The sequence below is a fragment of the Cetorhinus maximus genome, chromosome 12 (genome assembly GCF_964194155.1).
Source record: "Cetorhinus maximus chromosome 12, sCetMax3.hap1.1, whole genome shotgun sequence".
NCBI lineage: Eukaryota > Metazoa > Chordata > Chondrichthyes > Lamniformes > Cetorhinidae > Cetorhinus > Cetorhinus maximus.
In genome coordinates, this window is record NC_135890.1 from 112,594,273 (window position 1) to 112,619,327 (window position 25,055).

General features: G+C 44.4%; 1 protein-coding gene across 1 annotated transcript in view; it reads left to right on the forward strand.

Annotated features, from left to right (window-relative positions):
* The window catches only part of LOC144687882 (unconventional myosin-XVIIIb-like), a 284,738-nt gene that overhangs the window by 247,813 nt on the left and 11,870 nt on the right, over positions 1 to 25,055 (forward strand). Inside the window, exons 38-40 of the mRNA XM_078554448.1 lie at positions 15,526 to 15,662; positions 16,786 to 16,827; positions 24,171 to 24,326. Of these exons, the coding sequence (XP_078410574.1) occupies positions 15,526 to 15,662; positions 16,786 to 16,827; positions 24,171 to 24,326 (335 nt within the window). The remainder of the gene's footprint in view (positions 1 to 15,525; positions 15,663 to 16,785; positions 16,828 to 24,170; positions 24,327 to 25,055) is intronic.

A 25,055-nucleotide genomic window follows, 5' to 3' on the forward strand; every position in this document is an offset into this window, starting at 1 on the left:
AACGCACCTGCTCTTATTTGAAATAGTGTAATGGGTTCTCTCATAGCCACCTGAGCAGTGTATATGTTCCTGGATGGTTTCAGCTGATCCCTGCCACTTGAATGCTGGCTGACTGAATGTTTGTCATGCCCTTAGTGACGTGGTGGTATTTGTTGAACTCCTTGAGCCAAAGAACTATTTTAACTTCAAAAAGACTTTTCCAACCCAGTCAATCTCTGCTCCATCAGTTTACTCTTGTTCATCAGCAAAGTGATGGAAGGTGTCGTTGACAATGCTATCAAGTCGCACTTACTCTGCAATAACCTGCTCACTGGCAGTCAGTTTGGGTTCTGCCAGGGCCACTCAGCTTCTGACCTCATTACAGCCTTGGTTCACACATGGACAAAAGAGCTGAACGAAAGATATGAGGTGAGAGTGACTGCCCTTGACATCAAGGCTGATTTGACCGAGTGTGACATCAAGGTGCCCTAGCAAAACTGGAGTCAATGGGAATAAAAGGGAAAACTCTCCACTGGTTGGGATCATACCTAGAACAAAGAAACATGGCTGTGGTTGTTGGAGGTCAATCATCTCAGTCCCAGAACATCACTACAGGAGTTCCTCAGGGTAGTGTCCTAGGCCCAACCATCTTCAGCTGTTTCATCAATGACCTTCCCTCCATCATAAGATCAGAAGTGGGGATGTCCGCTGATAATTGCACAATGTTCAGCAACATTCGTGACTCCTCAGGTACTGAAGTAATCTGTGCCCATATGCAGCAAGACCTGGACAACATTCAGGCTTGGGCTGATAAGTGGCAAGGAACACACTCAAGTGCCAGGCAATAACTTTCTCCAACAAGAGATCCAAACACCTCACTTTACCATTCAATAACATTACCATTGCTGAATCCCCCACTATCAATACCCTGGGGGTTAGCATTGTCCAGAAATTGAACTGGACTAGCCACACAAATATTGTGGCTACAAGAGCAGGTCAGAGGCTTGGAATCCTGCAGCAAGTAACTCACCTCCTGATTTCCTAAAGCCTGTCCACCTTCTACAAGGCACACCTCAGGAGTGTGGGGAAATACTCCCCACTTGCCTGGATGAGCGCAGCTCCAACAACACTCAAGAAGCTCGACACCATCCAGGACAAAGCAGCCCATTTGATTGGCACCCCATCCACAAACATTCACTCCCTCCACCACCTTCCCACAGTAGCAGCAGTGTGTACCATCTACAAGACCCACTGCAGCAACTCATCGAGGCTCCTTCGAAAGCACCTTCCAAACCTGCGGCCTCTACCACCTAGAACGACAAGGGCAGCAGATGTATGGGAACACCACCACCTGCAAGGCCCCCTCGAATCTACACACCAACCTGACTTGGAAATATATCGCCGTTCCTTCATTGTCGCTGGGACAAAATCCTGGAACTGCTTACCTAATAGCACTGTGGGTGTACCTACACCACATGGAATGCTGCGGTTCAAGAAGGAGGCTCACCATCACCTTCTCAAGGGCTATTAGGGATGGGCAATAAATATTGGCCTTGCCAGTGATGCCCACATCCTGGGAATGAATAATAAATCTAATGATGAGCCTATCACAAGGGACCTGACAACCACTTAAAATAAATGAAAATGTGGAGAGAAAAAACAATGAAAGACCTGAGGAATTGTGGGTTTTTAAAATAGAAGCACAGAGCACAAGACTGAAGAACTAATAAATATGTCCAGGGCATTGGTTAGGCCACAGTTAGAATTCTGTGTGTAGTTTCAGGCACCCTTTACAGAAACCATGCAACACTGATTTACCATGATGACGGTGGGGATGGGAAATTATAACCCTGAGGAGGGATTTGAGATCCAGAGATAATTTCCACTGGAGCAGAGAAGGGTTAAAGAGTGTTGAATAGAGGATTCTAAAATAACGAAGAGTTTTGATACAAACGACTAGGTTTTCATTTCTTCTGGTGGATGAATCACTGATGAGTAGATGGCCATTAGGATAATGAAGAGGGAAGATGGGAGAAATAGGCTGGTGGAGCACAGAATGTTTTACCACAGAGAATGGTAGGGGATAGCACTGGGAAAGATGGTGAAATAGTTGAAGCAGGGAAGATGCTTGGCTAGTGGTTGAGAGCAAGGCAGTGTTAATTGTATCAACTGAGTTTAAATACATGCAGTTGGAGGGCATTGATTGGATGGTTACTTTAGTAAGTAAAGAGACATTTACTGACACAAGTCCTGGAGATATATACCGTAACAACTCACTCTGTGAATAAATCTATACCAAGTAAAGATTGGCTCTGGTTTCTTCCTTCATTGACTAGCTATCAGGAGTATCACAAGCAGCAGGATTAATCGGGGTGTGCTCTAGTAAAGACCTAGTAACAATGGGCCATGTGGCCTCTTTCTCTGCTAAGCATTTAGATTCCCATGGATTATGGACCAACATCCCTTTAAGATCAATAGCTGTGGAACTGATGATAACAAAATAGCTTTTGGTGCTTGTCACTGAAAAGGGATGCACTTAAGATATGATGGCCCAGTTGGCTTATGTTGGTACAAGTTAAATATTTCTTAGTAAGTCCGTATTCAGGAATTGAGCGGTATTGCACATTGATTTGAAGACAAAAGCCCTAAATAGTTGTCATGGTGATGTACATGATTCTGAATACTGAGTACATGTTATAATTGAATAATTGGCACTAAATGAAGTAAAAACAGTTATAAACCATATTGTTAATCATTTTTTATGGTGGTGTCAAGTTAACTAATAACTGTTTAAAGTGCTTCTCTAATCAAAATGTACTCTATAGTGCTATTTTCTAATTTAAACACAGTCAAGGGAATGAAATCAACAACTTCCTCTTTCTCCAATTGGCTGGTGAATCATTGCAGAAAGCAGATAATCTTTTTTTAAATAAAAAAAGTAGACTGCTGAAAGGCCTCAGTATTCCTACTTACAGCGGGGCATTGAAGCATAACAAAGTTGCTGTGATCTCTTGTATTTTGCAGCGCATTTTTATTGATGTTTGACTTATTTCAGCGCCTAATAAAGTTGGTGGAAAAATGAATGAGTGACATTTGAAAACGTGCCTGTGCTGATTTGGTTGTTCTTGGTTTCTTCATGTGTGTTTTGTGTGTGCCTGTGTTATAGAATCATAGAATAGTTACAGCACAGGAGGAGGCCATTCGGCCCATTGTAACTGTGCCAGCTCTCTGCAAGAGCATGAGAGCAATGCACCTAGTGCCACTCCCCAATTAGCTCTGCAAATCTTTCCTCTTCAGACAATGATACAAACCTTCCTTTGGAGACCTTGATTGAATCTGCTTCCACCGCACTCTCAGACAGAGCATTCCAAATCCTAACAACTTGTAGCCTAATTCAATTTTACCTCATGTCACCATGGCATCTTTTGACAATCGCCCAACCAACATCCTCTGGTTTTCAATCTTTCCACCAATGGGAACAGTTTTTCTCTCTCTTTAATCTGTCCAGACCCTTTGTGATTTCGAACACCTCTATCAAATCTCCTCTCGACCTTCTCTTTTCCAAAGAGAACAGCCCAGCTTTTCCAGTCTACCTACGTAACTGAAGTTTCTCATCCCCGGAACCATGTCCGTGAAACGTTTCTGCAGTATGCGTGCGTGTATAAATGACAGTCAGAACAGTATTGGGATAACCTGTAACACTCACTTTCTCAGCTCGCTGACATAGCAGAAAAGGAGGTTTGTGGGAAGGTAGCACTTGAAGCTGATTGGTGCTTGTGGAGCTGTACCTCTTGAAGGAGTCGAATGCCATCAACAACATTTTTCCAGTAGTATTTCTTCAGTACCGATGTAAAAAGAGGATACTGAGCATCACACTACCCCTCATCTAAACAAATTCCCTCTGTGGGTGAAGGATGTTTATCACGGGGGAGGGTGAACTGATGCACACAGGCAGGTTTGCTTGACTTTCGCTGCCACCATTACCCCATTGACCTGGACAGAAATTCCCCAGCATCAGAGCTTCACATGCCCAAACCTCAACATGTTCATAGTTTCTCATGATCGCCGACTCTGCCCAGTACCAGCGGCGGATTCTGTACAGTAGAAACCCCAGTCCTGACTTGTTGGGGACTTTCCCAGGTTTTGGGTGAGAGGCTGATGCAGTTCATTAATGTGAAATCTGCACTGCTGGCCTGGAGGTATTATATTTGGCTGAATCTCCTGAGGAATGGCAGTCACCGTTGGATTGTCACTCTCTTCCTATTTTCTTACCTTGCACTGGCGCTTCACGTTTCTCACTCGGACTTCTGAACTGGGCCTCTTCAGAAATGCCTGTAGCATCATCAGGGGAAGCCAAGCCACAACTTTTTATGGCACTACCTGCTATATTCTGGTGAATTTAAAGGCCTCAAAACCACTTTGTTAAGATCTGGAGAGATGATAAGTGTGTAAGGTCAGTAGGTGAGGGAGTAGGGTGGAAGGTCGGTGGGTGAGGGGGTAGGGTGGCAGGTGAATGGGTGAGGGGGTAGGTGAGGAAGTAGAGTGCCAGGTGTTTGAGGGGATAGGGTGGCAGGCAGGTGGGTAAGGGAGTAGGGTGGGTCAGGGAGTCAGGGGGGATAACTGGGGGTCAGGGTACAATTGAGGTATAGCCAGGGGGGGTCCTGTGGGGAGTTGGGAGGTTAGTGGTATAGCTACCCAGGAGTTAGAACTTGTTTTAATGCTTCTAACTTGTCCTGGGTAAATATTCAGGTAAGAGAGTTGGAACCATCCAAAGTTTCTGACTTTAACTCAGAGTTTTAGAGGGTTCCAAACTTCCCCAGCCAATCACGCATTGTCAGTGCATTGGGATTTCTCAGGGGTCCCCAGCGCAGTCTCCAGGGTATGACCATCCGGAGATTGGAAGTTCTGGGCCATTATTTGTATGGCTGGGGAAGCAGTTACAGTTCAATATCGAGGTTAACAATCCATTCAACAGCTCCAGCTGATGCAGAATGAATAGTTCTGATGCCACCAGGAATGGATCACTTAGGGCAGGAGTTCAGGATGTGGGTGATGGTCTGACTTGGATGGCCACAATCACAATTTGAGCCTAGAGGTGAAGTAAGATGTCAGTCTGCCCATTGCTGGAAGAACTGGCAATTAGCTCTAGTGCAGGCAGGCATTTCTGTTCATCTCTGCTGTCCTCATGATGTGCTGCGGCATTATCACTACCTGGTTTATATTACAGCACTACCATTGAAAGTAGGACTGTGCCTGGGGGTATCGCTGTAACAAATATACAGGATTCTTTTATAGTTGAGAGAAAACTGCCATTACTCACTGTCATAAGTCACATCTCCTCGCTATTCATATTGGAAAAGCTGATCCCCGTGTGAGTGCCTATTTATTTTTCAGATGTTTCACTGTTATTAATACATCACTCGGAGAGGTTTTCAGAGCTGCTCAGAATAGTGGAAGGCTGTGAAGTTGGTGATTTTCCTACACTCCTGCAGCACTCCCTCCCACTGTGTCCCCTTCATTACTCTTTGAGATACAAGTTTGTCAGCTAAGACAATGAATCATTAGTTAGTGTTTACATGGGGAAGTGCGAAAGTGCAGGTGTAGTTTTCAAATAGTGTGTGTCTGGTTTTCTGTTTCTGACAGGGCTGCGATTATTATCATTGCCTAGAGCCTACTACTCACTGAGATGGCAAACTCATCAAGTGTAATTCAAACACAATTTGGGTGGAGAGGGGTGTGAGGGGAAGGGTTTGACTCCAAGGACAGGAGGGGATTGTGGGTTGGTGGGAAGTAAGGAAAAACACACAAACAATTTTAAATTTCAAACTAGACTTCAACTTGCCTCCAAATCCCACACGCCAACCCCCATCCCCCGACATATTCCGGATTTAATACAAGTGGATTCACTTCATCCATTCACTGTTACAGAGGCAGTTTCACAATGTTACCAGTGGGAATTTATTGTTAATATAGACAAGAGGCTGGGGTCCAGTGGCTACATACCCAGGATAAATTCAACATGCAGTCAAACACCTGAAGGTTTTTTTAAGGGGTCACGTTGAGTTACTTTGTGATTCTAAACTCAAGACTTACAAATGATGCAGGCAATGCTTTATGGAATTAATCTAAAGCATTAAAAACAGGCCATTCAGCCCATTAGATTCATGTCAGTATTTATGCTCACCCCTCTTCATCTAACTATATCATCTCCTTCTAATCCTTTCCCACCCATGTTTTATCCAACTGCTGTTTCAATGCAACTTTGCTATTCATCTCAACCACACCTTGTGGTTGTGAGTCCCACATTCTAACCACTCTTTGGGTAAAGAGGTTTCTCCTGAATTCCCTATTTGATGTATTAGTTACCATTTTATATGTATGGCTCCTAGCTTCACCAGTAAGTGGAAACATCTCATGGCATTGCTGGGGTAGTGCATTTACTATCCAAGCCACCGGGAAAGAGGTTGACCTTTTTTTTGAACACTATTATTCAGACAATGAGGCTTTGAGTTGTTGTGAAGTGTCATTGTCTGAGGGAACTTATATACAACATGCAAAACGTAGACATCTCAGGTTAAGGGTCGTATCTATGAATGTTAGTTCAGCTCTCCTATTCAAACATCATTGGATGTAGTCATTAATCTCAGCACTCCAGCTTTGACTGTGCTCTGTCACATAACTAGACTGCTGCTTATCTCATTCTCAAACTGACTGACAGATCTTCTGCTTCACTTTGTTTTTTATGTATGCTTTCACTTTAGAAGAGCTCCTTTCTGCATTCCTTTATTGTTCACCTGATTCTCTTAAGGGGGAAAACGGCAACAACATGCCTCCATCTGTTCCACTTATCCTGCTTCCTCAAGCTGTCATGTATGAATCAGTTCCCCTGATGTTTACCTGATAAAGGATCACCTAGAACTTACAGCACAGAACAGGCCTTTCAGCCCATCTAGTCCATGCTGGTGTTCATGCTCCACTTGAGCCTCCTCCCATCCTCCCTCATCAAACTCTATTTGGATAACCCTCTATTCCTTTCTCGCTGATGTGTTTATCTAGCTTCCTCTTAAATGCACCTATACTACTCACCTCAACTACTCCCTCTGGTAGTGAGTTCCACATTCTAACCACTCTCTGAGGAAAGAGATTTCCTCTGAATTCTCTATTTGAATACTTGGCTATATTAATGGACTCATGTTTTGCACCTCCCTGCATTGGATGTCCTCACTATTTGGGTTTATTTGCCCTTTCAAGAGATTTGTACTTATAAAAATAACCAAATAAAATGTGGCTTTCAATTGTAATTCTTTCCTTCATCGAGTCTATAAATCATAGGTTCATATATCTCAGAAGGAGGCCATTTGGCCCATTGTACCTGTGCCAGCTCTTTGACAGAGCTATCCAAATATTCCCACTCCACTGACCTTTCCCCCTTGCCCTGCACTTTTACCCCCTTCAAGTATTTATCCGATTCCCTTTTGAAAATTACTATTTGAATATGCTTCCACCGCCCTTTCAGGCAGCATAATCCAAATCATAGAACCTCACTGTGTTAAAAACAAATTCTCCTCATCACATCTCCGGCTCTTTTACCAGTTCCCTTAAATCTGTGTCCTCTGGTAGTGCAATCATTTTCTCCTCATTGGTCTGTGACAGCCTCTATTAAATCTTTCTTAACCTTTGTTGCTGTAAGGAGAACAATTCCAGCTTTGCCAGTTTCACCACGTAACTGAAGTCCCTCATCCATCCCTGGTATCATTTTCGTAAGATGCCTTTCCTAAACTCAGCCTACAATTAGACACAATGCTCCGGCTAAGGCCTAACCAGTGATTCGTAAAGAAGACAAGGATCAATATTCAAGCATCATTCCACACTCTCTCTTATTACAAAGGCCAACAATTGTCGAGAACCAGCCCATTATTAGATGTCTCACAGAGCTAATTATAAACTGTGTATATTGTTACCAATGAGTCAAGCTTAAATTCATTTTCAAACTGCAAATACCATTGACACAGAGGGAGCTGATTAAACATTATTAAGGCTTAATAGAAATGCATTATACTGAGCCTTGAACAGACCAAACTTATCACAGCTGCTCCCAATACCAGCATCATTTTATATTTTACAGGCCTAGCATGTGTGATCTCCTCCAAAGGGTCAAGTAGGAGCCACTTAATTTGAACTGCCAAAGTTGATCAGCATCGTTTTGAGGTTTCTTGGCCGATGTGTGGGATTTGGTGTACAATTTGGTAACCGGATACCAGCTCTCCTGCCTTTTTAAACTCTGGGACGCATATTAGAACCCAGTTTCAAAAGGATAAGCTGAAAGATTCTGTGTGCTTCTGCTGCATGGGCCCTACATAAAATGTAACTCTTTGGGCAGCCTCCACAGCAATAGTTACCGATCTCACTCGGGGAGAGGAAGCTCGGTGTGGGAAACATCGGGGGACAGGGAAATGGATTGAAGGCTGTGAATAAACCATATTGCAGGGCAGTGCAGGAAAAAGCCTTGCTCTGCACCTGTGCATCATACTCTTTGATCTGGGTTTGCTTCAGGGAGAGAGCAGAAATCATTTGGATGTTGAATGACACTGTAAGATGGCCAATGTTGGAGCGACTGCCTGTTATATGTCTCCCTTAACATTCCATCGCATCAAAGTCAACGAACGGGAAAATTGAGAGATGTTCCCTGGGTAACTGCTCCGATTGCACCCTCAGTCAGAATGAGCTCGCCTGTAAGTAGCAAAACTCTCCTTTCCTTCTTATAACAAAGACAAAAAAATGCCCACCACAAGGTAAAGAAAGATTTAGGGCAGAATTTTTTGTCCCTCAGTGGGGCCAAAAATTGCACTGCAGGCCGGCTTACATGTTTTCTGGCACCATCCCACGCCCCGGGGCCAGTTTCCTGGAGGCAGGGCAATTTGCCCGCAAGTGATGGGTAACCAACTGAGTGGAATTAAAGACCTGTCAAAGCCTTTTGTCAGAGGTTGACCGGAAAATTCTCCCAGTCGGCCTCTGGGCCCTGGAGGTGTCAGGGATTAGGCCAACTGCCTGGATGTGGCCTCCTGGTGCCAAGCTGTGGGACTAGCGTGCCAGGTAGGCCTTGAAGACTCCAGACCTGCCTGGCCACAGCTAAGGCCAATGGAGGCTCCCCCAGTGCTGATTCCATTTTTACTTTAAAAATTTAAAAAGCCGGAGAGAGGACACCTCAGGATTCAGACGCCCTCCGTCCTACCCGAAAAGACAGATTACTGCTTCTTCCGATGTTACGATGGCACCCTGGTTGAACTGGAGGGTTTCAGATTGTCCCTCTCACTTCGAAAGTTCAGTCACCGTTCTTAATGGGACAACGAGCCCAGTCAATCTGGGGAAAATCACTGCCTGGCGACTTTTCCTCACACAATGCGGGTTTGTGACGTTCCTTTGAGCCCGACGTTGGAGTCCCAATCTGTAGTAATTATAGTTTTGGGAAATGTGGGACTGTAGCTTTAAAAATAATTCTGAGTTGTAAGATCACATGATCTGTGTAAACCAATGGGCTAACAGTGCATTATGAAGCGTGTAGTTGCTGCTGCTGTCTTGTAAACAAAGTTAAATGTTTCCACTAAGAAAAGTTGTCCGAGGATCAACTCTAAAACAAACTGGCGATGAGGATAAATCAGATTCGGTGTTGTACCTTGCCCAGCAATTGTGAGTATCTAAGTTTGTTAAAAATAAAAGAAGATATACTCATCCAAAGTGCCACCGTTTGGCAGAAGCAATCCCTTTGAGCCAGCCACAGACGATTGGCCTCAATATATAGAACGTCTTGTGTTCTTTTTTCAAGCAAATGAAATCACGGGAGAGGAAAAGAGGAGAGCGATGCTCCTGAGTATTTGTGGGAGCAGGACCTAGGCCTGAATTTTTCAGTCGGAGTGCGGGGGCGGGCCCGACACGCCGGTACATAAAATAACGTGCGATGAGGTTGGGCGTGTGTCCCGATGTCATCGCACTGTCTCACGATATTTTGTTTGGTGGGTGCGCGCCGGAGTCGGTTGCGTGCCCGCCGATATTTAAATGGCCTATTAAGGTCATTAAGGAAGTAATTAAGGTCATCGTTGACGCTGCCCGTCCATCCTTAAGGCTGGCGGGGCAGGCGAAACGGCCAAGCGGCCTTCACGATTTTTAGGAAACCTCATCCACGAGCAGAATGAGGCCTCCTAAAGGCTTTACGAATTCAATAAAATTTTTTTACAAAATAGGAAAACATGACCCATCTCACGTGACCCAGTCGCATGAAGGGACATGCTTAATTAAATTTTCGATCCATTTATTTGTTTATTTCAAAAGCGCTTCAACCTCCCTGAGGCAGCTCCGTGCCTCAGGGAGATTAAAGCGCTCAAGCGAAAGAGCATTGTCCCCGACTCTCCCTCCTCCCCCTGCCCGCACAGGTAGCACTGCCGCTCGCATCTTATGCAGGGTGGGCCTTTATTGGCCCACCCACATTAAATGGCCGCGCAAAGCCGATCGCGGGCGGCAGTCAGCTCCATGACCACCCCTGCCCACTCCCGCCAAGCCCACCCGCTGCCTGAAAAATTCAAAGCCCTACAGTTTAATTCGAAGCTTCTCGGCCCCCAGTGCCCCAGATTCGAAGACTTTCAGTGAATTAGGAGACTTCATTAAGGGACATTTTCAACCCAAGCCCTCAGTCACCATGCAGAGGTCCAGGTTCAATTCACAAAATAGAGCCCTGGGGGAGACAAGTGCCACCCACATGGTGAAGTTAAAACACCTAACGGAATATTGTGATTTCGGTGAAGCCCTGAATGACATGCTCAGAGATCGTTCGCCTAGCCGAGCGGGAACAGGCGGCCGGAAAGTGGCGCGAGAAAACGGGACTCCGCTGTGAAGTGGGAAACAGCCCCCGTTAACCGAAAAATGAGAAGAAACAGCTCAGCAACCGAAAAATAACTGTATCTGACGAGGAAACAATCAGTCTTCTAGCGGTCGAATCTGGGGCACTGGCGGCTGTCAAACTTCGAATTAAATTGTAGGGCCTGAATTTTTCAGTCGGTGGGCGGTCTTGGTGGGAGTGGGCGGGGTTGGCGGGAGTGGGCGGGCTTGGTGGGAGTGGGCGGGGTTGGCGGGAGTGGGCGGGCTTGGCGGGAGTGGGTGGGGGTGGTCATGGAGCTGACCGCTGCACGCAATCGGCCCCGTGCCGTCGTTTTACGCGGGCGGGCCAATTAAGGCCCGCCCAGCGTAAGACGCAAGCGGTAGAGTGCTACCTGTGCGGGCAGGGGGAGGAGGGAGAGTCGGGGACAATGCTCTCTCACCTGAGCGCTTCGATCTCCCTGAGGCACGGCATGCTCCCCGAGGCGAGCAGGGTGACACTCTTCAGCATAAATTGGTGACTGAAACGAATCTTGATTTTGAGAAAGCGTTAGAAATAGCGCTGATGATGGAAAGCGATGTAAGGGACTCACAAGCAATTCAAGGGGCGCAACATGGTGCCATTCTCCTAGTCGGGTGGCAGCCGAAAGAGGCGTGAGAAGCCGGGACTCCACCGCGAAGCAGGAAGCAGCCCCCGCTAACCGAAAAATGAGAGGAGACAACTTAGCAACCAAATGGAAAAATAAGTTTATTTGACGTGGAAACAATCAGTCTTCTAGCGATTGGCAATTTAAAAATGTAGAATATTATTTTTGTCACATAAGTGGACACACAATGAGACATTGCAAAGCGAGATGTAAACAGGCTTCCAAACAACAATCGAAGTCCAATGAAGTCTATAGTGTAGAAGAGCCAGAAACAACCAATTCTGACATTTATTCATTATTCAACATGAAAGTTGGGAAGACAGAGCCAATATTTATTATAGAGCAAGTGCATGAACTTGCACTTGCTCCACCCACTCCCGCTGAGCCCGCCCACTCCCGCCACTCCTGCCGAGCCGCCTACTCCCGCCAACCCCGCCCACTCCCACCAAGCCCGCCCACTCCCGCCAACCCCACCCACTCCCACCAAGCCCGCCCACTCCCGCCGAGCCCGCCCACTCCCGCCAAGCCCGCCCACACCCATGTCTACTTCCCTTAAAAATGGAAGTAGACATGGGTGCCACTGTAATAGGAGAACACACTTTCAGCTATTTAAATAAAGGTGATCAACAATTAAATTTGGAACAAAAATCTGCAAAGTTGAAAACATACACAGGTGAAGGAATCCAAGTAAAAGATATCGCCAGAGCAACTGTTCATTATAGACACCAATTGGCACAGCTACCAATGATAGTGGTAGAAGGTGAAGGGCCAAACCTTCTAGGATGTGGATTGGTTGAAGGAAATTAAATTAAACTGATCCGAGATCTTCCAGTTGAGAGCAGGGGGACTGCCAGAGCTGCTAAAAAAAATGACACCGTCTTCAAGGATGAACTGGGAAAAATCCAAGGCCTACAGGCCAAGGTTTATGTAGATCCAGAGACAATTCCTCGCTTCTTGAAAGCAAGACCGGTGCCATACGCCCTGAGAGAGAAGGTTGCCGCTGAGTTGAACCGGCTAGAGAGGCTGGGTGTCATACAAGCGGTTCAGTTCTCAGAGTGGGCAGCACCCATAGTCCCTGTCCTTAAACCAGACCAGACCGTCCAGACCTGTGGGGACTATAAACTAATGGCCAACAGAGCAGCCAAACTGATATTCCCAAGATTGAAGACCTATATGCCATACTAGCAGGAGGGACAACGTATACAAAGCTTGACATGAATCATGCACATCAGCAACTGGAGCTGGACAACACCTCCCGGGAATTCGTAGCCATAAATACCCACAAAGGGCTATAGCTGAAAAAGGATGTTCTCAGATCGAAAAGTCTGTCGATTACTTTTGGTGTAAAAAAAATTCCACCAAAACGTGCACGGGTGACATTTCACGATAGTATTAGACTACAAACCACTTTTGGGTCTGTTTAGCAAGGAAAAGGCTATACCTCCCATAGCTCCTGCAAGAATACAAAGATGGGCCCTAATTTTGGCAGTATATGAGTATACCTTTGTATATAGACCAGGGATTCATATAGCAAATGCCGATGCCCTGAGCCGCCTTCCTTTGCAAGAGAATGATGGAAATGTCCCAGTTCCACAGGAACTCGTGTTAGTGATGAATTTTCTAGATTCCTCACCAGTCTGCCAGGCAGATTAGAAACTGGATAAATCGTGATCGAGTCCTGTCTCGAGCGAGAGACCAAGTGTTGCATGATTGGTCCCAGGAACCAGTCTCTGAATTGAAGCCATTTGTCAACCGAAGGCACGAGATAAGCAGTAAAGATGGTATTCTATTATGGGGTGCACAGGTAATAGTTCTTGCACAAGAAAGGGAACCACTTTTAGTAGAGCTACACAGTGTCCATCCAGGGATCTCCCAGATGAAGATGATAGTGCGGAGTTATCTATGGTGGCCGGGGATGGATGGCGATATTGAAAATGTGGTAAAACATTGTGTGCAATGTTAACGGCTACAAAAGTTGCCGGAGGCAGCCCCATTACACCCATGGGAATGGCCTTGTAGACCCTGGATGCAATTGCACATTGACTATGTCGGTTCTTTCCTTGGGATCATGTTTCTACTGATTATAGATGTTCATTCCAAGTGGTTACACGTTTATGAGGTATGATCACCAATGTCCAGCATTACTATAGAAAAACTACACCAGAGCTTCGCCACCCACAGGTTGCCAGAGGTAATCGTTTCAGATAATGTTACTGCCTTTATGAGCGCTGAGTTCCAACGATTTATCAGCCTCAATGGTATCAACCACATGAAGACTGCATTGTACCATCCATCATCAAACGGACTGGAGGAAAGGGCAGTGCAAACTTTTAAGGCGGGAATGAAAAAATTAACAGATGAATTGTTGGAGACCAAACTTGCTGGTTTTCTATTTCACTACAGAACAACCCCTCACACTACGACAGGAGCAACACCTGCAGAATTACTGATGAGGCACCGTCTTCGGACAAGACTAAGCCTGATACTTCCCAATTTGATGGGAAAGGTGGAGAAAAGTCAAGGGAACCAAAAAGCGACTCATGATTTGCATAGCTGTGAGCAACAATTTACTGTTGGAGAAGCAATATATGTGAAGAATTTCAGTGGAGGATCGAGGTGGTTACCTGTAAAGTGCTGTAAAGAGGGCCGGATCACCCATAAGCATGTGGATCATTTAAGAAAAAGAGAGATACCCCAACAAAATGATGCACCACCTGTAATCATTACTGAAACAGTGGTTCCTGTTGAAGTTGCTCAACCAAGGACAGACATGCCCAATGTCTCTGTCAGAATCGAAGACACTGAACTGCAAGTGCCTAATGAGGTACCTGGTGTTAATGTAGTTCCAGAAAATGTGTTTGCTACAAAAGAATCTGAAGTTGTGGAGCTGCGACGTTCCACACGGATCAGGAAACCACCTGAAAGACTGAATTTGTAATTTCATGACCTGTGTAAATATTGTAATGTCATGAGATAAATATCCTTGTAAATACAATATGTACAGAAAAGTTAAAGGGGGAGGAATGTAGTAATTATAGTTTTGGGAACTGTAGCACTGTAGCTTTAAGAATAATCCTGTGTTGTAAGATCACATGATCTGTGTAAACCAATGAGTTAGCAGCATAGGGAACCGCTACAGGGGAGCTCTTCTTTAGTTATGGAGTTTGATGCACAGGTGTAGCTGCTGCTGCTGTCTTGTAAATAAAGTTAAATGTTTCCACCTAGAAACATTGCCTGAAGATCAACTCTATAACACAATCCAAAATCCTGTCATTAGTCTTTAAAGAGGTAACAAGTTATTGGTTCCTATGGTAATTATGGCTTTATTTAGTGTGTAATATACTTTAAGAATAATGCTTGTTAAGGAAGATCACATGATCTTTAGTACCCAATAGGAGAGTAGCGCAGGCTACCTCTGTAGTTAGTAGTGTAGAGATAGAGTTTGAAGTGAAAGGACATGTGTAGTTGTTGCTGAGTACCCTTGTAAATAAACTAAAAGCTCCCACCTAAGAAGTGTCTGCTGATCAACTCTATCAATAGTACCAACTCAGCCACCTCTCACAACAGTTCCAGAGTGGTAACAAATGCAATGACAGAGGTGTCATCATTACTCACCCTCTTGACCCCATTTGCCAGCTCAAATTACTTTAGTGACTCAGCATTGGCGCCATGACAAAATCCACTGCATAGCACTAGTGAATATTTATAATTGCAGGACTGGATTTACATCAGGAAATGTGACAGTGTTGAGTCACCACTGGTGATGAAAAGACCAAACATATTATTGTATCCAAACTAAAATCTAAAACCTTAAATGAAGGGAATTCTGGCACAGCTCGGCCAAGGTATCATCGTGCAGTTGACTCTCTGGATGTATTAGTAGAACTACACAGTCATGAGACAAAGTTGACAGATATTGGAAAAGATATCAAGGATGAAAATTCTCCCTTAAAATGGGGAATAGCTCATCATTCATTTAACTGCCATGCCTTAGTAATGTTCAGTGTGTGCATATTTTTTTTTAACTTGGCAGGCATCTCAGGTGGAGAGCCTGATGGCGATGAAACAGACCCTGCAAGCGGATCTCGAAACATCAATAAAACGGATTGCCGACCTGCAGACTGTCTTGGAGGAGGAGTCTAGTGATGAAAGTGATGATGAAGCTGAGAGGTAATGTCTTGAGTCTAAAACAAAAAAGCGACAAAGTGTATTTGGTTACAGACTTGGGTAGAAATACAGACCAATAGGTAGTGAAAGCAGTTCAGTTCCTGGAGCCAAAAAAACCCCAGATTCAATCATCCGACAGTTAAACAAGCCAAAGTCTTTGGGAATGTCATGATGGGAAGTACTTTAAGAAAAATCCCTGTAATGGTCACATTCAAACTGTACTTAACTACCAGATTAGCACTCTTTATTCATCCCTGGGATGTGGGAGTCACTGACAACATTTGTTGCCCATCCCTAATTGCCCTTGAAATCGAGGGCTTGATGGGCCCTTTCAGAGGGCAGTTAAGAGTCAACCACATTGCTGTGGGCCTGGAGTTACATGTAGGCCACCCAGACAAGGTAAAGGCAGCAGATTTCCTTCCGTGAAGGGCATTAATGAACCAGTTGGTTATTTTTACAACAATCACCATTACTGAGACTAGCTTTATATTCCAGATTTATAAACTGAATTCAAATTCCACCAGCTGTCATGGTGGGGTTTGAACCCATGTCCCCAGAGCATTAGCCCGAGCCTCTGGGTTATCAGCCCAATGACATTACCACTACATCACCATCTCACCCTCAAAATAGCCAATACAACAGGAACCCAGCACAAAACGTACAATATCACTTTTTACACAATGTTTCTTTAGCATTATAGCTGCATTGAAATTTCAGTGCCTTGGAGAGTACAGCATTTCTGACTTGTTGTAAATTACATTTATTTGAAATGACAGAGAACATGAGGATGCATAGGAAAGATTAAATTTAGCCTGACCAGCAATTCAATCCTGGAATCTAGAGTTAAATTCAGGCAGCGTAATGGTTTTCTCCTCTCCTGTGATCATTGGTAAATGTTGCAGCTAAAATGGATGACTGAATTATGATTCTTTTCCCCTTCATTAACTGTTGCCCGTTGTGCCAACCTTCCCCAGTAAAGGCAATAATCGTGTAATCTTGCCCTGAGAGACTCTAAGCATAGAGATTGAAGAGAATGGTAATGAAAGATTAATTAAATGGGCAGTTCTTTTGTATTGGAGGAGGATCAATGTGCAGGTGAATTTTGACAAATTCTGTTCTCTCCTAGTGCGAGAATGTCTTTGGGAGCAGATTTGGAAAGGACAGATATGTAAGAACAAGCTGCCTGTTGCCTGTTAAGATTGTTGTGCTTGAAGCATAAAATAAACTATACAAATTTCCCTCGGAATGTAAGCCCCAACAGCATGTCCAGCTATTCTAATCCTAAACTGAAATCCTCATCTAATATTAAGCTAATGTTTTCATCTCAATGGGAGTGACCGTCGTTGATATGGAACTAAAGAGGATACATGGTTAAAAATTAGCACAGTAGTTTCACATCTAATTGTCAGGCTGGCCGATTACATTGAAATATCAGTACATGACTGCATGGAGTGGGCAGAATGGAGGTTAGACGTTCCATTCTTGCATATAATTTCTTGAACTCAGTTTGATGTTGGACAGTGGCTGAAAATAGGTGGGGGAGGGGAGGAGAGGGAGTAACATTGGGGGTGGGGTGGGGTGTGGCCGGGGAGGTGGGGGTGAGAATTTGATTAGCCAATTCCCTTTTTGCTTGCAGGTGATCTCTGTAACAATGAGACCCAAGATGAGAAAGAGGAAAATAGAGGAACTTTAACCCAATATTCTTAAACACTTTCATCATCCGGTTCGGTCAAGTGCCATTGTACAGGCCGAGTTTAAAAAAAAAGGAGACCAAATGGGTTAGATGAGAAGCTGTTAATTGACGTTAAGTTTGAACTTTACAGTTTATAAACTGTAAGAGACAGAGAAGGCTGGGGGAGCTACGGGGTTGTGCTGCGGAGTCCATAATTAACATTCAATCATGTGTTTGTCATCTGAACCAGTAAGATGGATGCTGCTTTGCTCAATTGTGCAAGTAATGCTGAAATGAGATATTATTTTACGTTCCATTGTCTTCAGAGCATAAATATTCATCTGAATCAGATAATTATGCACAGGCTAAGGCAGCAATGCAATCAATGATTTGTAAAGATGTACTGCACTTTATAATTAGCCCGAATCTAATATTAAGCCTTTCGAGTAGGAGGATGGAAAAATGAGACTACAGATATGAATAAATAAAGGAGAACAAAGTTTCACAGATGTCAGCAAATTACTATATCAGCTTACAGGGAGAGAACTAGAACAGATAGTCTGACATCTCTTGCGGATGAGTTGCATGTGAGGTGGTGGGTTTGCAAGTTAGGAGAGACAAGAGAAGAAACATCAAAGAAACAATGACCACAAGAGGCATGGATAAAACAGATGAGAAAGGTTGCGATGAAAGCAAAAGGTGGCAGGCTTTATCCACTGTTAGTTTGAAGTTATGCTTCAATTCATCTAAAGTGGAACAAATGGTAACACTGAACTCCCAATATTTGTGCACCTTGATGTTCATTATTCCCTGATTGATTGATTGTTCTGGGTATATGTTAATGATTGATATGTCTTCCGGGTTAACCAACATCCTTCTAACCAGCCTGTTTGGTGCAGAGCTTAAGAATACATGCCCATCACTCCTCTTGCACTGTCAGTCATTCTTAATAGTCATTCTGCAAACATCTTACAAAAGTCTCTAAACTGCTCATGCATAAGAACATTGGAAGATTGTGTGATTTCTGCTTCAATCTTTTACCCCTGCCTGAATTAAGTGATGTTTAATCTGTTTGTGCAGCGATCCCATAACTCAGTTCATTTTAACTTTGCAATAGTGATTTGGCAGAAGGTGTTCAGTAATCTTATATTTTAATTCTGCGTGTTCATTTTTCAAATTGAGATTGCATGCATTTCAGTAAATGGCTGAAAGTTTCTGCCTTTCCCTTCAGACGAAATATTTATCTCATTCATAGGAATCCCCTTTAAGGGAATTAAAACTAGTTTGCTGAGCCACAGCCTGGGTTTGAGGTTTAGTATCTTCTTTTCTTGCAAGTTGCTGAATTCAGTCATGGTGAATGTATGGGTTTCTGTGCTTTGCTTCCTCCTGGTATTGGTTCAAGTAATATGTGATCATGTGTTCCCTTTTGTTGTGGATTGCTCCTGGATCTGGAATTCAGCATCTCTCACTCTCTTTAGAATCATACAGCAGAGAAGCAGGCCATTTGGCCCATCCAGTCTGTGCTGGCTCTGTGGAGGAACAATCCATTTAGCCCCACTCACTGGTTCTCTCCCCACATCCCTGCAATTTCTTTCTCCTTGAAGTGTTTATTCAATTCCCTTTGAAAGCTATGATTGAATCTGTATCTTATCAGGTAGCGCACTCCAAATCCTAACCACTCATTCTGTTCAAGATTTTTTCCTCATGTTACTTCTGGTTCTTTTAGATCTGTGCCCATCAGTTAATGACCTTTCAACCATTGGAAACTGTTTGAACGCTTATTGATTTTAAACGCCTCTATCAAATCTCCTCTTGGCCTGATCTGCTTGAAGGGGAACAACCCCAACTTCTCCAGCCAGTCCACACAACTGTAAACCCTCATACCTGGAAACATTCTTATAATTCTCTTTTCTGTACCCCTTCCAAAACCTCCCTCTCCGCAGATGCTGTCAGACCTGCTGAGGTTTTCCAGCATTTTCTGTTTTTGTTTCAGATTTCCAGCATCCGCAGTATTTTGTTTTTAGCCTTTAAGTAGAGAAGTGGTTCCAAAGTAGAAAACTGCTGAGCAGCCCAGTGTTTTTGGTGATTTTCAAACCTTACTTTCCAGACAATTGGCTTCACTACCGAGATAATGGTATTGCATTCCGAATTTGCTTTCAAATAACTCAAACATCAGTGTTATGACATAAACCTGCCTTGGTTTAGCAAGAAGGGCGCAGAAAGGGCATCCTGTCATTTGAAGTGTTTATGAAACTCTTAAGAGTCGCAATGAAACTTCTGACAAAATGATCTTCACCTTTTTTAATCCTTTGTTCAGCCGAGTTTCACTGACAGGGTGGAGGCTTTTCAGTTTCAGCAACCCAGTCTCACAAATGGGGCCTGACTGGGAGGCGAGGGGAGATGAGGTAAAAGGACAAGTGCTTCATCTCCTGCACTTGCATGGAAAGGTGCCATTGGAATTGGAGGGCGTGCTGGGGGTGACTGAGGAGGGGACCATGGGGTGGTGGAGGGAACAATTCCCTTTGGAATGCCGACAGGAGAGGGCAGGGGGAGATGTGTTTGATAATGGCATCATCGTGCTGAAGCCGATGGAAATGGCGGAGGCTCTTTGAATACGGAGCCTAGTGGGGTGGACGGGGAACCCTCTCATGATTCTGGGAGAGGGAGGGGAAGGAGCCTATGGGAAGAAAGCAGGAGCTCACCTGGTAAGTCCTGTGGATGTTTTAATTGCCCACCTGCCTGGTTTGGCTGGTTGGGTAGAGTTAAAATTGCTTCTTCCTAGTGCTGTCAGATCCCTGGACCACCACAGTGCTGATGAACCAATATCCGTAATGTAACACCCAACCTTATATAAACACTGACTGATTATGAGCAACAGAACAGGAGACCATCTAGTTACTGTATCATTAACTTTAATTTTCCCTTTTCTTTGTAATCGAACCTATCTTCTCATTCCTCAATTGCTCTCCCCCTCAAGCTCTTAAAAACCTTATTTAATTGCTCCTGCTCTTCTGGCTCTGGTTTTGGTCTGGTAAACAAAATTGATTTTAAGATCCCTCTATTGTAATTAGTACTAACTGGATAAACTTGCCCATAAAAGCTACATGGCTGGACACTGTCCAAATGAGGAGCAGGAGGTACAACACACTAATGCACGAATGACTCAGCAATAGACCTGATACAGGCCTGATTCTGAAGAGAACCAGACATAAAATGCCGTGAAGGACCCCGATCTATCACGTTGCAACATGATAACGGGGTCCGTGTTTTACCTTTTAAGTAGGCACTTGGGTGATCAAACTGAGCTGAGTTAAATGGAAATAAATGGATGCTAATTATTTTCTTTAGATTTACACAAAGGCCACTCATTTTACTAAGAGGCCTAGATTCTATATTGTCTATATTGTAGGACATCACCAAGTTGGAAAGGGGAGGTTTTGCAAGTACAATGTAATACAAACATGAAAAGAAAATGCGAAATGCTGGAAATACACAGCAGGCTAATCGGGGAAGATTATTTTCACTTGTCAGCGACCAGAAGTTATAGATTTAAAGCTTCCACCAAAAGGAATAGGCTAGGAATGTTTTTTTTTATGCATTAGGTTTGTTGGAACATTGAATGTAGAAACAGGGTATGGGAGCAGAATGCATAAAAAAGAAAGACTTGCATTTCTATAGTATGTTTTCACAAACACCGGGACACTCAAAAGGCCTTACAGCCAATGAAGTAGGATTTGAAGTGCAGCCACTGTTGTAATGTAGGAAACCCGGCAGCCAACTTGTGCTAAGCAAGTTCTCACAAACAGGAATGTGATAGTGACCAGATAACCTGCTTTTTGTGATGTTGATTGAAGATAAATATTGGTCTGGACATTGGTGATAACTCCCCTCCTCTTCTTTGAAATAGTGCCATGGGATCTTTTACATCACAGAATAGTTACAGCACAGGAGGAGGCCATTCAGCCCATTGTGCCTGTGTTGGCTCTCCATAGGAGTAATTTATATTACAAACTGAGCTATGATTGAAGACACAAGAGCTTTTAAAAGGAAATAGATAAATATTCAAATATTTTTTGAAAACAAGTCATGAAAATTCAGGGGTATGGCACTAAGTGAGAGAGAGCTAGCATGGGCATGAAAGGCTGAATGGCCTCTTGCACAGTTGAATTCAGTGAACCTGGTTAGCATGTTTGTTCGCTTGACCTTCACCTGTTTCTCCCACCTCCCCCTTGTAGTATAAAGTGTTAATGTTAAATATCTTAATATATAGTCTACATCATCAGTGACGTAACATCACATAACAGAGCATGGAGAGAGATGGTTCTATGTAGAGCCTCATGCTAAGTCCGCATTGTACATAGTTAGCCTTATGCTCATTAAAAGGTAAAGCTTACCAACAGTCTAGCCTCCAGCCTTATCTCTAAATCCAGATCCACATCTACCATATCTAAGACCCACAACGATGATAACAGGCCCCTTTCATGTTTCACCAATATCCATTACAAACCTACCAACTCCCACAGCTACCTCGACTACAGCTCCTCACACCCCGCTTCCTGTAAGGGCTCCATCCCATTCTCTCAGTTCCTTCACCTCCGTTGCATCTGTTCTGATGATGCCACTTTCCAAAACAGTTCCTCTGGCATGTTTTCCTTCTTCTTTAACCGAGGTTTTCCACCCACAGTGGTTGACAGGGCTCTCAACCGTGTCCGGCCCATCTCCCACGCAACCGCCCTCACATCTTCCTCTCCCTCACAGAACCATGATAGAGTCCCCCTTATGACATCTTTGGCAATCTCTTCTTTGTCTCCACCTATCACTGGCCCTCTATCCAGCTTTACCTGTTCCACCCCCCTCTACCAGCTTATATTTCACCTCATTTCTATATTCCCTCAGTTCTGATGAAGAGTCATACGGACTCAAAAAGTTAACTGTATTCCTCTCCACAGATGCTGTCAGACTTGCTGAGTTTTTCCAGGTATTTTTGTTTTTGTTCTAGATTTACAGCATCCACAGTATTTTGCTTTTACCCTTTCATGTTTCACTCAGTTCAGTTCATTTCCAGGTTCTGACAACCAACTCCGGCCTGACACATTAAGCCATCCTTTCTCCTTTTAGATACCAACAGTCCTTACCTATACTTCCAACATTCAGCACTTGTTTGTTTTGCTTCATTAAGGAAAGGTTTCCATGCTGTTCTGTGTTAGGAATGACTTGCCAAGAACATATGTTTTCTTTGAGTGTTGTATTGGTAACCTTGGAAGGGGATTGGCAGGCTCTCACACATATGTTTTAATAAGCCCCATTTCACATATTTGAGGGAATTGCAGCCAGCGCTGTCTGAGTTAGTTGTGAGAAATTTACAGTCAATTCAACTTTGTATAGTTTTGGTCTCCTTACTTAAGAAAGGGTTTAATTGCATTAGAAGCTATTCAGAAAGCTTCACTTGACTGGTTCCTGGGATGAAGGGGTTACCTTATGAGGAAATGTTGAGTAGGTTGGGCCTGTACCCATTGGTGTTTAGAAGGATGAGGGGTGACCTTATTGAAACATATAGGGCGGGATTTTTAGTCCTGCGGGCGCCCATGATTGGCGGGTCTGGGAGCGTTCGGGGAACGGACCCCTGACCGCGATCAGCCTCCGACCACCCCCCCGCCGCTGAAAGGCCCAGCGCTTCCAGGGTGGGGGTGGCGGGAGGAGGGCGAAACCAGGACCAGCGCAGGGGAGCGCGGAATGAAAGCTCCCTGAAGGCTGAGAGCTGCCTCAGGGAACTGAAGAATTTAAATGCAATAAAAGCAGATTTTAAAATCTGGTAAAAATGCCGATGCATCAGACTCAGTTACCTGAACATATGCAAGATGAAAATCCTGCGCCTGCCTTTTTATTATTTTTTAAATTTAATAACAGAAGCCTCATTCCGCCCGTGGATGAGGTTGCCTGAGAAATGCAAAGGCAGCCTGGCCGATTCACCCACCCGCCGACCATAACGTTGGACGGGCAATGAAAAGTCTCTGTCAATTACAACTTTGATGGCCTTAATAGGCCTCTTAAACATTGCGCGAGTGCACAATGACGTTGGAATGCTCGCCCGATGTCGTCGTGCGCTATTTCACGCTCGAGCGGGTTGGGCGCGCGTCCACACGCCGAACTAAAAATTCTGCCCGTAAGACCCTGAAGGGAGTTGACAGGGTGGCTGCTGAGAGAATGTTTCCCCTTGTGGGGGGGTGCCTAGAACTAGGAGTAACGCGGTTTAAAAATTAGGAGTCCCCCATTTAAAACTGGGATGAGGAGAGTTTTTTTCCCTCAGAGGGTTGTTAGTCCGTGGAATTGTCTCCCCCAGCGAGCAGCGGAGGCTGGGTCACTGAATATATTCAAGGCTGAGTTAGATAGAATTTTGATCGACAAGGGAATTAAGGGTTAAGTGAGGGGGGGCAGACAGGAAAGTGGAGGTCACAATCAGGTCAGCTGTGATCTTATCGAATGGCAGACAGCAGTCTTGAGGGGCTGAGTGGTCTACTCCTGCTCGAAATTCTTGTGTTCCTGTGCAATCCCTTATCCCAGCGTTCATATTTTGGCTTATGCTTAGGAAACTGTCCTATTGAATGTGTGTATGGGGCCTAACTTCCCCGTTATTTGTTTCCACCACCACATACAGACTTGCAGAAATAATGAATGATCTCTCCACATCAGAGTAAATATTCTGCTTGATCTTGGCTGGTATTTTATCATTCTTTAGTTCCAGACCGCTCCTGCTGAGTGAAGTTGAAGGTAGCCTTGGATCAAACATATAAATGCCATTGATTGTAGTTCCATATCTTTCTTCCCTTTTCTGTTGAAAGCAGTGACAGCCAATCCCTTCTGAGCGCCGACCTTAGCGTGGGGACGAGGTCATGGCTGGGATTGTCCGCTGGTCGATCACCCACTTTGGGAGGCAGTGTGGCTGGGAGTCTATCCAGGGCATCGGCAGCTGACAGCATCAGTCTTCACCGCTCTAGGTAGGTATCGCTTCAGTCCCCTTTGACCCATGACGTTGCGCGAGAAGCGAGGGCTCACACTGGGAAGCCGAGTGTGTGTGTGCGGTGGGGGGCTTCAGTCACTGCAGCCCCGGGTTGCATTCAACTTTGAACTTCCCTGTTTGAATCAGTTCTGCACGTCGATGAGACGAAATCAATACCCTCCAAACAAACACAACTGGAAACCCTGGCAAACTGAAAAAAAGAGCTCCATTGATCCCTGTTAGATCGGCATCTAAAGTTGCTGCTTTAACGAATGGTTTGCTAAACCAAAGTACGCATTTTAAGAGGGGGATGAAAACATAACTAAAAGGAGTGGTTTCTATCAAAATGCCTACTTAATGGGCAGAATTTTCAGCGCCCCCTCCCCCTTCCCGCTGACAGGGGACCGTAAAATTCTGCTCATAATCTCTCTTGCTGGCATGAGCTTCCAAGATGGCGGATACGCAAGGCGTGAAGGAGGGACTTGTGCAGCATTCACAATAGAGCTCAGGAGTCTGTGTTAGTGCTGGAAATCTTGAACCCTTCCACTCCTACCTGGGAATGGTGCCGTCAGTCACTCTCAAGATCTTGCACAGGAAGGATTTCGAAACATTTGGTGCAAGGATCTAAAGGCAGACGTAGCACGTGGCCTGCATGAGCCTACTTCAAAATTATTTCAAGGTTACGGTGCTGAAATTAGTTTACCCTACCTGCTGATTAGGATAAAAA